This window comes from Protomyctophum bolini (assembly GCF_963924005.1).
Source record: "Protomyctophum bolini genome assembly, chromosome: 5".
Classification (NCBI taxonomy): domain Eukaryota; kingdom Metazoa; phylum Chordata; class Actinopteri; order Myctophiformes; family Myctophidae; genus Protomyctophum; species Protomyctophum bolini.
In genome coordinates, this window is record NC_137866.1 from 18,405,320 (window position 1) to 18,420,809 (window position 15,490).

Below are 15,490 nucleotides of genomic sequence, written 5' to 3' on the forward strand. Positions count from 1 at the left end.
TTGGACAACCTGTTTTACCTCCTAAGCCAAGTCACTCCCAACACTGCTCGTGACCCATGTATTTTATTTATTTTTTGACCCACTGTTTAGGAAACAGTGCTGTAGTCGCTCATCAGCTGTTGTTGTTATGCAGTGCGACATATTCACAAACACAACACTCACACAATCACCCAGTGGAATGAGTACCATGGGTGAGGGGGAGTTCTTGTTCCTTTGATCCTACAAATTTCAGATCAACGGTACCAGTCCTACCATCCCAGAAACATAATAACAGAGATCTGGACGGATGCTGTTGCCCTTTTTGACTTTCATCCGCTAATCTCTCACTTTCAGGAAGTTACATCATCCATATCTGCTTCCTGCCTATATATAAATGTGTGTGAAAGAGAGAGACGGACAGAAAGCGCCGGGTGCCATTTGCATGACAGCTGTTAACAGTGGTGAGACTTGCTATAATCTAGCTATCTATAGAAACAGAGAGGCTGATGGAATCTAATGCATTCCCACAATGCATAGCAGTTGTTCGAGGAATTGATGCAGAGATTACACCTCCACAACTGGCTATCCATATGGTACTTCCATCCATCCGGACTTCCATCCATAGTACAGTGTCAGAAGTATTAGTAACAGTAGGTCAGCTCATGAATATAGATAGGAGAACATTTTATTCATTATATAAAAAATACAGGTGTATATTATATTTGATCTTGGTGTTCAAGCTCTGCTACATAATTAATCCCTGCTCAGCACAATTAGAAGACAACCATTTAAGAGTCAGGGAGATATATTATTTCCCAGAATCCCCCAGGAGGGAGACAGAACCCACAGGGGACACAGAGCCTACTGGGAAAAGAAGTGCATACTATGCAGTATGCAGTTATACTTCCTATTACTTACTTACTATTGCTCTTCGCCCCCAATGGGACCCTCTCGAAAACGAGATATTGTATCTCAAGGGGTATTCCAAATAAAGAATGTCAAACAATGGGGCATAAGGCATCGGTAATGTTCCTCCACCTATCACGGTCTTTGCCAACCAGTTGCGCCGTGCCCCATGAGAGACCCATCTCCAGCAGCTCAGCCTCTGCCGTTCTGCGCCAGGTGATCTTAGGTCGGCCTCGTCTCCTTTTCCCTGGGGGTGTCCATACTTCCTATTGCTTGGTTGTAATGTTTGAGTGACTTACAGTATGTACACCATGTGTACAGTGGTGTGTGTGTGTGTGTGTGTGTGTGTGTGTGTGCGTGCGTGCGTGTGTTTAAGTCACTGCACTAAAATGTACACCCTTAAACGGAATACTTTTATCTCACTGTGGTAAAATAAAAACAGACATGATACACTACAGTGTAATGAATAACTCAAAACATATATATATATGAATAGAGACGGCACCCGGAGGAAACCCTGAGGTGAAATTGACACAGTGGCCGAATTTGTTATTGCAGCGCTGTCCCAAACACATGAACGTGCTGGTCCGTTGACTATCATTGCGCACGTTCATGATGACACGTGAACGCTGTTTCATACGTGAACGCACGTGAACGCGTGCAATGATAGTCAACGGCAGCGCGTTCATGTGTTTGGACTCAATCCATCCCAGAATGCACTCTGTTCCTACCCGGAAGGAGGAGTGAAATCGCCTCATACGCTTTAGAGCAGCTTAATGCAAGTGGATGGGAGGAGAAATCCGGTGCCGTCTATTAATATATACTCTAAGATCAGGACATGCTACATAATTGCCGATGAAGTCAATGGAATAAGTAAAAAAAAATGGCCGATGTATCGGCCAGACCAATATATCGGTCTGACTCTAATGAATAGTTTACCATCAAACGACACAAGAAATAAGGACAACATAAGAGAACAAAACATTCTCAAACCCTAGTCCGTGTGGACCTGCTAGGAACGAGGCACTGACCCAATTTTGGCAGCTGACCCATAACTTAAGTAACGCTGCTGCAGTATAGGCTTACGAAAGAACATTTCCTCGAGTCCACGTCTGTGTATTCAGCTAACAGCTGATTCTGCACATACTCCTCCTCCTCTCTTATGATGAATAGCGAGTCAGTCAAACTTCCTATACAACGGTTCCTTCCTTTGTAAGCATTTCACCGCTCATTAAACAGCACAAACGCACAACGTCACGTGACTGCAAAATATATAGAGTATAAAATGAACCTGACACACTCAGGATTTTACAGCGTAGAATAGATCCTACTCTAGTTATCAAGGGCAGGGACATAAACCACTGTTTGTAATGTGACAAGGAGCTACATGTCTGTATGACTCGTGTACATATAATTAAACATGAAAGGCCAACAACTTGTATTAATAGAAAAGGTGTATGTGTAGTTGATGGGATTAGGTGTGTAAGGGAGATTAGTATATCCCAGTTTAAGGACATGTTGACAGGACAGGACAGGACAGGGCAGGTTTGCACCTTGGCTCTTAAACATTTGTTCACAGGGACAGTGTTTCTGCAGCAGCAGCAAGCCACCCTATTACCCTTGACTGAACTATCCTTCATGGGGAGGCTGTGTTTTACTACATAGCTGTTTGGGGAAAATAAAACTATTGAGATACAAATCTACAGGGAGGAAAGTCGTTGGATACTGCCGTTACAGACCAGAACAACCAGCTGTTGTTGTGTGAGTGTGTGTTTGTGTGGCACACCACCACGTGCACGTGTGGTCTACTCACTGTAAGTGCTGACAGGCTGGATCACAGGAGGAACAAGCCTGACACACACGTGCACACACACGTGCACGCACGCACACACACACACACGCGCACACACACACAAAACACATGAAAGAGTCCTTTTGAAGGCTTTTTTTGAACTGCTGCTGATTGAAAGATATTACTGTTTGCGTTTGGCAAGTTCATCTGCAGTGCAGTGTGTCTGGAGTGGTGTGTGTGTGTGTGTGTGTGTGTGTGTGTGTGTGTGTGTGGCCATTTAGGCCATTAGGGAGTGAACTTATCACGACCAAGAGAAAAGTTGAGCAAGGTCTACTAACTCCACATCCACCGAAAACGTTGCTTCGTTAAAAAAAACCATGCAAGTTGGCAGTGTGTGCCTGTGTGGCTTATATTTTTTTATTGCTGATGTTGTCTACTGCTTTTTGCCCACGCTTTTTAACTATTTTAATTTAGAGTGTGTTAGAGTTTTTAACATATAGCCTACATTCACACCAAAACACGCACACACACACACACACACACACACACACATAATTCCTCTCTTGCAGCACACTGCTAGAATGTTAATGACCTATATGACCGTGTTACTGGTCTCTCTCTGACCAGTGGACTGAATGTTAATGACATGTCCTATAGCGTGACGTTTAGGAGGAGGACTGTATAGAAGAGTATATAACGAGTTGGTAGAGCTGGAGAAGCAGAGGAGATATGTACGAGCAATAGTTAATCCAACTAACTAATCAATTTAATCCACTGTGGATTTTGATAAAGTAAACAATTTTCTGAAGTAGTGAAAGTAGGCAATCTACAAGCCCAAGGCGTTGTGATCTTGTAGATCTGCTAAGTATAAAATAGGACTTAATTCGAAATTAATCTATCGAAATTGTTCACGTTGAGTTGTTTATGTATGAAATGTTTTCTCAATTCAATGAATTGAAGGAGTAATCAATATAATTACAAAAAGATAATCAATAGTTACAGCCCTAAAGAAGTGAAGTAAGAGTGAAAAGACTAGGAGAATAGTGTAGAATAAGAGATAGATGTGAGTATGCACTAAAGCAAGAAGGAGGAGAGTGTCTATTGCAGAGAATGAGAGGAGAATCGAACAGAATGGCGGGTGGGTGGTGGAGGGGAGGTGCACAGAAAAGCAGTAAAATTGCAGTTGTATTAACAGCCAGTTAACAAACACTTAACGATTCACGAACGCCAACCAACCAGCATTAAACACACAACATGAATCAGTCACTATGTAGCGCTGACACACCACAGTCAATACACATAAAGCGCTGAGAGCCTTCTGCCAATGGTCATTAAGAATGAACCCCCATGAGCCAAGTAACTGTAAAGCAATGGCATCTCTCAGCCAGCAGACAACAGGGATTTACTGTACGTGCGTGCATGCGTGCATTTGTGCATGTTTGTATGTATGTATGTATGTATGTGTGTGTGTGTGTGTGTGTGAGAGAGAGAGAGAGAGAGAGAAAGCAAGTGGGTGAAAAGAAGGAAGGCAGCGAAGAAAGACAAAAGGGGTGAAGAAAGAGGAAATGAACAAAATAAATAAACATTCACCCATTCTACCATCCAGTCTCCCAAAGTCAATCTTCTTGTAATACAGGAGGTGTGTGTGTGTGTGTGTGTGTGTGTGTGTGTGTGTGTGTGTGTGTGTGTGTGTGTGTGTGTGTGTGTGTGTGTGTGTGTGTGTGTGTGTGTGTGTGTGTGTGTGTGTGTGTGTGTGTGTGTGTGTGTGTGTGTGTGTGTGCGTGCGTGTGTGCGTGCGTGCGTGAGACTGTTGGCATGAGAGAGAGAGAGAGAGAGGAATAACGAGCCATGAAGGACTGAATCTGTAAGAGAAAGAGAATAATAATCACCAATCTTAACGGAGGATTATGAGAAAAATGGGGAGAGGTAAAAACGATAGAGAAGAGAAATGGAGACAGTGGCTTTCAGGGAGGGTAGAGATGTAAATTAAAGGACAACAAACAAAGTGCGGTCTCAATTGGAGCGTGGTGGGGCACCGGGAGACGCCGGTTGGTGTAAAAGTGGTGCAGGACAGAGGGGCATTGTGTGCCCAGCTGCACACTGGCACGCACACACACACGCACGTACACACACACACACACACATACACACACACACACACACACACACACCGACACACACACAATATCATGGACAAATAAACCGTTACAAATTGTATGAGCACAAGGCCCCGTTATAAGAATTCACATTTATATGTATTATGCACACACGCAGGCACGCGCGCACGTATATACGCACGTAGTCCTACAGAGTCGGACATTTGTGTTCATACTGTACAGAGTCTTACCATTTAATTTCCATATGAATACTTTGGTCTTCACTACCCACCGGGTTCTCTGTCACTATTTGCACATACAGGTATACATGAAATGTGTCCTCTGCATTTACCCATCCTATAACTACTAGGGGCTGTGAACGTCATTTGCACAGAGCTCGGTGAGCGGTTAGGGCTTAAGTGTGATGCTCAGGGACACTTGGACACATTGCCGGGGCACAGGAATTGAACCCGAGGCCTTCTGCTTCCCAAGTGGCGTCTCTACCCCATTCAACTATGGCCATGTTACAGTGCATGTGTGAAAGGCACTTCAGTTCAGTACTTACTTCATGCAGTATAGGCCACCACAGTCTCCTCCCCTGGGTTTTTACTTTCAGCTGTTAACATGTCAGCCCACTCTCCTTAATGTCCGCCTGAAGGTCCCTGTGGCAGGCGTCCGTGGGCCTGCCTCTCCTTCTTGGGCTTTTTGCGGGTTCCATCAATGGGCTTGCTTGGTGATTGACAGGGTGTGTCCCCATCTTCTCTTGATCTACTGTACACAACAGGTGGTAGACCGGTTCTCTGCCAGAGATCATTATATTGTGGCCAGTGGATGCTGTAGTTCCATCCTCAGGCAGCTGTTGATGGAATGTTTGTTGTGCTTTCATCGTTGTGGTCTGGGTTGTCCTCCACGTCACTGATCGTTAAAGTTAGTACAGGATTGATGTTGTAGCTAAAAAGTCAGAGCCTAGTCGGCTGTAGCCTCGGTCCCAGCCTTACTCATCTGCGAAGTGAAAAGCCTGGTCACATTATAAGGCAGAGAGTGCATAGGCGGAAATGTTGGGACAGAACATCCATCAGATGTATTTCCCCAGATACAATATTGTTTTGACCAATCACAACACTTGTTTCATTCGCAGAGAACGTAAACAGATTTGTAAAACGTCATTTCCTTGTACTTCCGCCTAAATACCGCTACTTCCCCCAAATTATATTTGTATATTGTGCCCAGTGTAAGTCTGCTGGCTGATTTCTTTGCAGATGTACTTCGTTTTGGCTGAATGCAGCCATTGCCTTGCAAATCCTGGCTCTGAAATCTACATCCATGCCACTTTGCCTGTCAATGACATTGCCTAAGTAAATAAGGACCTTCCACGTCCCAGAGTGCTGTTCCCTCCTTGCACAAAGTCATCTTCATGTGTTGTGTTGACCTTGAGGACCATTTAGTTTTTCCCTTCATGGATGTTGAGGCCTGTGCTCTCATTTTGCACAGAGTGTGCAGACTGTGCACTGGAGCCCTCTCCTCTGTGCTGTTATGGTCTTCATTATCCACTCAATGCACTGGAGCCCTCTCCTCTGTGCTGTTATGGTCTTCATTATCCACTCACTGGGTATCTAGGTAATGGACACAAAGATAACCAGCTGCTGTAGGGTGTTTCTCTCACCTGATTTCCATACAGCCAAATTAAAGGCTCCATGTTGCGTACTATAAATAATGTCTTGTGTTCATAGGCTGTCGCATACTGTACACACCACATGCACTCACGTGAGCGTGCGTGTGTGCCTGCCCTACGCACACACACACACACACACACACACACACACACACACACACACACACACACACACACACACACACACACACACACACACACACACACACACACACAAACACAACATACATTTTTGTAATTGTCCGGTCATTTAATAGTTTGGTCATTTAATTATAAATTCTCCTTTAGCTGGCTTACGGCGGGGCTCCGTTGCGTACGTCAAAAAACGCACACGCAAAACAATTTTACGCAACGCAGTGCGCAAAAAAAATTCACGCAACGCAGTGCGGGCAGTGGAGCCACCCTTCATTGATTAAAAAGGGAACATTCCCTGATGGTGACGGAGACGTGACGCTGACACGCCCGGTGGAGCCCCGGTGTTAGACAGCTGCTATTCGCCATCCCTGTCTAAATAAAACAATCACATTCAAAAGGAAGTGAACTTCCCACTGTGTCTTGTCCCATTCTCCACGTTTTGATTTGAAGGAATGCTGGCTTTGTTTGACACTCAATCACAAAACTGACAGAAACTAGCAATAGACAGTAACTAATACATCCAGCAATTGGAATGCACACAATACATTTGACCTAGTTTCCGTGTCATTTTGCAAACGCACATCGAGGCTTTAATGAAAATGAGAAATGCACTTGCTAATATACTTTTTATGATACCATGCCACATAGATTAATCAGTTTTGTTTGGCTGGAGGGTGTGCATTATTTTCAGATAACAGCATGGCTGCTGTCTCATCACCCTGTTATGAATATATGCATAATAAACATTACACTGTAATAATGGTAATGTTAGATACAGCCTGTCCGTAAAATTTCAGTATAATGTTCAACCCTTTGGGGGACACAGAATGTGTTGTTTTTATTGTAACGGTTGTGACTATTGAAATAATGTCTTGGTCATATCTGGGCTTCTCCCACTTACTGGAGTGGTAAGATATAATATCTATAATATCTATTCCCAGGTTGATGAATAATGTGCAAACACAAATGTTCTATTATATTGCCGCATTGCATGCGTAATTAGCCTCGCCATTGTGCATAATTATTTCCATAACTGCATGGTTCATCGTGGATTATCCCTTACACACTGTACGGCAACTGTTCAATATGGGTTCATTATAACCTTGCTTCTGTCTCACAGTATTATACATACTTATATACATTTGTAAACTCTGAGTGTACAAATGGACACCATTACGGGTCCATTTGGTTATGTTCATATACTCTCACACTTACATTTTATTATTTTATTTTCATAGCACTTTTTAAAACATGATTGTCAAAGTGCTGAACAGAGCATAATATATAATATAAGTAAAGTAAAATAAAACACACATTTTAACACTGTTAGTAAGTTAGTTTTGAGAATCAATAAAACACATTTTCGCAAACTAAAAAGGAGACCAAAAGGTCTGGTTTGATCACAGTGCAGATATCAACAAATAAACGGATATAAACATACGCAACACAGTTATGCAAATGACAGGTCGGACTTGATTTTTGCAATAGTTCTGACTTAATGTTATGTTTGGACGACTTTTTTGACTTTGAATGTGAGATCTGAGTCAAAGATGACACTTACAGTATGTTTTTGGCAACCAGTTTCACAGCGCTGGATAAGCTGCAATATAAATAAGAGCCTTCGGCTCATGAGAACAATCTCAGTCTTATCTGTGTTCACCCGTGGGAAGTTTTGTGACATCCATGAATTTATGTCAGTGAGGCAGGCCCTTCAACATTAACACTGACTTTTACAGTGCACATCCGAGGTTATGGCTTGACATGACCTTGGTCGTGTTTGACACTTTGACATCAGCAACTTTTAATGAAGTCAAGGCCCTCGGGGAGCGGGTGGGCGGGGAGGAGACTGATTAGACTTTCATAAGAGGTCTGTCTCACTAGGTTGTTAAAGATTACTTCCTGTATAGGAGCGCTTTTGATATCCTTTCTGCCTAATGAGACAGTATCAGGAGTGACAGACCTCTCATCCATCAAAGTCAGTGTCTGGTTTAGTCAAGCCTAAATATCATTGTGTCGCTCTCACCACTTGCTTTATGTTAAATTATTTTTTCAAGGAACTCAACTGCAGCACTGAGTACACTGTAAAAACAGTAAAACCGGCAAGCTTCCAATTTCTACACGGCCTCTCTACCCACTTGAGCGTAGTAGTAACTGTATGTATGCATACTAACTGCACACTAACACCAGGACTAAACCACCGCCACAGGTTTCATTTCAAATGACACCGAATGTTTCTAGTAGACACAATATGTACCAACTGCTGGTCACTGTTGGTGAGTGGGTGATAACTGCCCAATCTCCATAGAAAAGTAGCAGAATCCCATCTTACTTATATTCTGAAAGAAAAACAGTGGATAGTGGATGGGTTTCATTAAGTTACGTCATATCACTTGTTTCGGGTGAATTGACCTCTGCATTTTCTCCTTCTATCTCGCCCTCCCAGGTGGCCAAGGATGTGTCCATTCGACTCCACAGTGAGCTGGACAGCACGGAGAAGAAGCGCGGTCGTCTGGATCAGGAGAACGAGGAGCTGAGGGTCCGCCTGCAGGACCTGGAGGTCGCCAAACAGGTCCTGCAACAGGAGATTGATAAGGTAGGATAACAGTACACCGCACCATGCTGTACCATGTTGGGCCGGGCTGGGCCAAGATCACCTAGTGTGGTTGTTGTGAGAGATTGAGCTGAACAGGAATTCACCACTTGTCTTAAACCCTGTATACTTATAGTCCCCAAGGGATCTACACTAGGCCTCCTCCTTTTTTCCCTCTACATGAAATATCTTTACTGGAAAATAGCCGATCTACAAGCTCGCGGCGCGTCCCCTTCAATGCATTGTCAGCTTGTAGATCTGATCTGCTATTTCCGCAGACTCGTTCGACTGTTCAGAATATGGACGGCAGCTTTCTTATCGTTAAATTAGGTATGGATATTGAAACTGTGCCATATCGTGCCTTTTTGCATGTTCACCTGGTAGTGAAAGGCCTTGACCAGCAGGTAGACCAGAGACCGGGTGATACTGACCTTCTATTCTGCTGCTGCACCATACCAAAACCTCTCTGGGATAAACTAGTTGATTTAGGTGGATTTGGAGAACAAGCCACAAGTCAGACTGCAACACTGTTTATAGTGTTGTCAGTGGTTTTACAGCCATTGTATTGTTACCCAATAATTCAACGAATGCTCCATGTTTTGACAGGCAGATTTGATTTAAGTTCCCATGGACACTTCTGTATTGGCTGGGGCCTAATTAGCACGGCTGGTTTTCCAGACAGGCGCTTGACATTTAGACACTGTTTATTGAACTCGTCTGAATTGTAATCTCTGAAACACAGTCTGTGTTGCCAAGCTGAAATAGAAAACCACAGCAGGATCCGCCACTGTAATCTTGCTGGAAATTGCTGGAAAAGTTTGAGTATTGTATAAATATGCCCAAGATAAGTGGTAAAAAAAAAGGAAGATGACGTTGCTGCTTTGCTCTGAAGGAAGCAAATTAATTAAATCAATGTTTTGCTCAGAGCAGAACTAGAATTGTCTGTTGTTTGTTTCTCTGCTGTCATCCTGAGCTGAATCATCTGAATGAACATCATAAAATGGTGATGGGAGAAAGTAGACCCTGTAAGCAGTTACTATGGTCTCATCTGTACTTCCTGTTTCCTTTTCTCTCTCTCTCTCTCTCTCTCTCTCTCTCACTTCTCTCAAGCCATCTGTTTCTTTCTCCCTCCCTTTCTCTCTGTAGTCTCTCTTTCCTCCTCTGTTTCATCCGCTCCCTCTTTTTCTTGCGCCCTCCCCTCCCTTTCTGTTCCTACATGGAGTACAGTTTGATGGAGGGAGGTGAGGCGAGTGTGAGGTTGCCATGGAGTGGAGAGGTGTTGATGGCTGTAGCCTTGGCCTCGTACCAGGCCTCTGATGTGGGGCAGTGCCGGACGGACGGATGGATGGCTGGGTATAGCTGTGGGGGGGATGATGTGGAGCTTTCTCCGTGGCTGGGCTATTCTCGTCAGCCTGTACTTTGGCAGCCAAACTGTCTATGGATGGATGGTTGAAGTGATGGCTTTGAGGCTGTTTGTGAATTTACTCTCATAAGTCATCGCATACTTTATTGTAATAAATCACATGAGCAATTGATTTCCCTGCAGAAGAACACCTTGGTACTAACAGCTTGTGACAGCTGGATCAAAAGATGCCTTATTCATTCCCTGCCATGGCCTTCTAACTGGCTTTATGGTAGATTTGTTGCTGGCTCGCTGATTTTAAAGCTTGCAGTATTGTTGTCTTATTGACTTATTGGATGACGATATTGCTCGAGGTAATGCTTTGCGAGGTGTTTAAACCTTTTACTGAGTGCTTGGCTAGCATACTGATTAGACAGCTGACAGGTGTGATGGCTTTCTGCCTGGCTGCTTCGGTTGGTAACATATAGCTTCTGACTGCTTATTCATTTACCGAATGAGGGTAATAACCAAAATGGCAGATTGTTTGTGTTGTTTACCACATCATGGCGAGGTCTTGATAACAACATTTGGGACTTTTTGATCGGTGGCTCTCTCTAAGCTAGTGCAAGGGCCTTCACATTCTTCACATAGCTGACACACTGTGTGTTTGCTAGAGTGAGAAAGAGTGTATTTGGTCATCGAGAGAGGAATGTCTCAGTCTTCTGTTTGTAGCTTTTATAAACAAAATAATTGAGCACCAACTCACATAACGAGAAAGATTTCTAGTAGTAGTAAAACTAAAACACACAGTAATACAGAAGGCAGCCAGTCAGGCAACACTGTTTAGAGAGATAAAATAAACAGAACTAAACAGATGGGGCAGATAATGTCTGGGTGAATAAAAGGTGGTGTGGTGTGTTAATTATTGATTGTGATTGGGCGGCTGAGAGAGGCAGTGGTATCAAGTGGAAGTGATATTTTATGCAGTTAAGTCTGCTAGGTGTAAATAGATGAGAGAAGTTTCTCAACTACTGGGTCAAGTCTCTATAGAGCGTCGCAGTCCCGCCCCCTTTTAGAACGATGAGTGGCCCAGGAAATAATTCCCCATTCATTTTCCCCATAGGCTTTTCAAAAAGTATCTATTTAAAGACGTTTACGTTGGACAAAGCCAACTGGAGTTGTGACAAATCATGACAATAAACACAATGTTTTGGGCCGATATAATTAGTAAGAAGAAAAACAAAACAAAAAGTGTTGTACCCTGCCTTTATTTTCTTCTTACTAATTATTTGATCAGCCCAAAACATTGTGTTTATTGTCACAACTCGAGTTGGCTTTGTCCGCAGCGTAAACATCTTTAAATAAATACTTTTTGAAAAGCCTATGGGGGAAATTAATGGGGAATTATTTCCTGGGCCACTCGTCATTCTAAAAGGGGGCGGACATGGACATGTATTACACATACACTGTTCTGTTTTTATGTTATCTGTTCGTATAGGTACTGATTTTAGACATGATATTTTTAGATATGCTTGTACAAAATCGGGAGACGAGAGCGATCCTTAAAGGCTTTGACCACTGTGCTTCTATCAGGCTGACAGGCTCAATATATCACTGTGAACCGTGGAACATTTGGTATTTGCAGCTTTTGCAAGACTTCTTTGAGTGGACACTTCATCAAAGAACAAAGAAAAACTCACTGCCTAGTCCCTAACGTGCTTCAAACAAACAGGATACGTATCATTGTTGTGCAGGAAACAACTACAGCATGCTGTTTAGTATCTGTATGGGGGAGTTGTTATTTGCATGGCCTTGCTAATGCTTCTATTAGCACATTGTAGCTGTTAACACATTGTTAGCTGTATGCATATATTAGCACATTGCTGTTAGCTTATTGTTAACTGCATTGATAGACTGACAGACATGTCGTTTCACAGTGGAGGTGGACACTGGAAGAAGGAATGCTGCCTCCCTCTGTCTCCTCCCTCCCTTTTCTCATTCCTCTTTCATGCCTTCTTTCACACATACACGTCAGCTTTCCCTCAGCTTGCACCTCCCGCTCCAACAGTTCTCTCCTCCACAGCACGCCGTTCTCTATCTGTTTATCCTCCCCACCTCCCTCTCTCCGTTTGCTCCAGTTGAGGTGAAGAGGAATGCTGATGAAGGGATTTCCTTTATCCTCTCCTAAACTTGCCATCCCTCTCCCCTTTCTCATTCCTTAGCTTCGTCCCACCCCTCTTGTCTTTATTGGCGTGGGGAAACATAGGTTTTCATTGCCAAAGCAAGTGTCAAATAAAACAAACAAGAAACAAACAATCAAGGATAAGCCACAAGAATAAGGAAATGTATGAACAGAGTATAGTAACAAATATATATATATATATATATATAGTACAAAACAATAAATGAATGAATGAATGAATTAACTAAGTGATTAACTTAAATGAACTAACTTAAAAATTACAAGCCAAGCAATTATGCTTTGGCTGATGGAAAATATATATCCTGTACACAAGGTTAAACATGTAAAAAGGAGAAAAATATAGCAGCACATTTTCAAATGTATTAATATGGTACTGGCACTGCTTGTACTGTGTGTACTGTACAGTAGTTCAGTGTACAGAAAGGCTGCAGATCAAGTACACATATGATTAGCAGTCTTTAAGGCAGTCGTATTCAAGCTGGACATCTCCTGTCACAACAGCTCACGGATCTGTGCTGCTGTGTTTGCACATTGTTGTACTTCTCCCAGCAGGTCTCTATTTCTAATCTCCTCCTCCCCACAAGCAACACCCCCCCCCCCAACTCTCCCTCCCTCTCTCCTCGCAGTCTCTCCTTTAGCTCCTCACATCCTTCTATCGCCCCCGTCTCTCTCCTTCTCTCTGCCTCCTCTGTCTCGGTTCCTTAACCCCTTCTTTCTCTCCGCCTCCTTCACTATCTCTCTCTCTCTCTCTCTCTCTCTCTCTCTCTCTCTCTCTCTCTCTCTCTCTCCATTCCTTGATAATTGATCCACTCCAGCTGTTTAACCTCTGAAGGTGAGGAGCTGGGATTGGCTACAGGGAGATAAAGGGGTGGAGTTGGATGAAGAACAGACTGAGAGAGAGAGAGAGTGCTTGGTTGGATGAAGGTGTGGAGGCATCGAGCATTGGGGGTTGAAACAAAGGAGACAATGCCTTTGAATGGCATTCTAGGATAACCATAATATATTTATTTCTGTCCATATTGTGCATTATATTTAGAAACGGATATATATGTTTTGCTGCGTGGTGCCTGCATGTCTAATTACCTGTCCAACTGTCTGCTATAGCTGCAGACTAGACTGCAGCAATATCTGGGTGGTGGCTGGTGTGTGTGTGTGTGTGTGTGTGTGTGTGTGTGTGTGTGTGTGTGTGTGTGTGTGTGTGTGTCTGTCTGTCTGTCCGTCTCATCCACAGATGTGTGTGTGTGTGTGTGTGTGTGTGCGTGCGTGTATGTACTGTAGCTATAACCTTGATAACGTTGATCTATGCATTATATTATTAGCCACTGAGCCAGGCATTAAGACTCTAGCAGCTGTGTTAACCCTTTCAAGGTGACCAGAGCAGCCACAATACAGGTATAGAAAGGATGGAGTGATGATGGATGGCCAGAGGAACAGAAGACCTGAAAGGGCAAATAAAGGCATTCGGAGGAAGAGGGGTGAAACAATCAAAGGCAATTGATACCTCGTTGTGTGTGCTGGTTTTGCGCATCACAAAAATAGCAGATCTGCATACTCACACAAAGTCTAAAATCAGTTAGAAGAGACAGAGAAGATAGAGGAGAACATTTTGAAATAGACAGTATATAGGAGAACAAGTGTGTGTGCGTGCGTGCGTGTGTGCACACGTGTGTGCGTGTGTATGAGAGAAATAAAGAACAATGGGAGAGGACTAGGAGAGAGGAAAAGGGAGGGAGGGAGGGAGGAGAGAGGAGAGGAGAGGAGAGGAGGTGTGCATCATGAGGGGTCTTGAATGGAGGTGGAAAACGGACAAAAAAATCCTCAATGAGAATGACTGGAGGGAACATCTCTGCAGGACGTCTGTCTAATCCTCCATTTTGTTCTCTCTCTCTCCCCTTATTCTCTCTCTTCTCTACCTCATCCCTCTCTCTCTCTCTCTCTCTCTCTCTCCCCCCTTATTCTCTCTCTTCTCTACCTCATCCCTCTGTCCATCTCTCTTCTATCCCTCATTGTTCTCTCAGGTCTTTATGTCTTTGTTACACAGGTATACAGTATATAGTGCGCACGCACGCACACGCACACACACACACACACACACACACACACACACACACACACACACACACACACACACACACGCGCCTATCTCTTGATGCTCCCATAGTTCTATTGAAGGTCATTCAAGTGGTATATTGGTTACAGGGTGTGTGTCGCATGCGTGTGCACTGTGCATGTGTGCGTGCGTGTGTGTTCTTGAACATGGCCATTTAAAATGGTTCCATTGGGGTGAAAAGGTCAGCTCTAGTCTGCACAAATAGAGTTGTTTTCATGATGCTGCTTTCTGCTTTCTCTACCTGCTCCCCCCCCCCCCAAGCATCTCACTTTGCATAATATACTGTCAAGAAAGCATTTCAGCTCCTTCTCACAAGGGACAGAGCCTATATATATAGTCTCTCTCTCCTTCCCTCATGTGTCTCTCTCTCCTTCACTCTTTGTCTCTCTCTCTGCCCTTTCGTCTGTCACTCCTCCACTCCATTGCACTCTCTCTCTCTCTCTCTCTCTCTCTCTCTCTCTCTCTCTCTCTCTCTCTCTCTCTCTCTCTCTCTCTCTCTCTCTCTACCCCTCATTATGTCTGAAGGAAATACTGTTCCCTGTTATTTCTGACTTTCAGGAAGCTGTCCATTGTTTGGAGAGGGCTGGGGCATGTGGAGCTGGGATTAGAGGACGTAGTGATGTGTGTGCGTACGTGTGTCCGTGCGCGTGTGTGCTCGCGCGGCC

General features: G+C 43.7%; 1 protein-coding gene across 1 annotated transcript in view; it reads left to right on the plus strand.

The window, feature by feature from the left end:
- Window positions 1–15,490, plus strand: part of mtcl2 (microtubule crosslinking factor 2) — a 272,313-nt gene that overhangs the window by 194,511 nt on the left and 62,312 nt on the right. Inside the window, exon 5 of the mRNA XM_080764535.1 lies at window positions 9,024–9,173. Within this exon, the coding sequence (XP_080620661.1) occupies window positions 9,024–9,173 (150 nt within the window). The remainder of the gene's footprint in view (window positions 1–9,023; window positions 9,174–15,490) is intronic.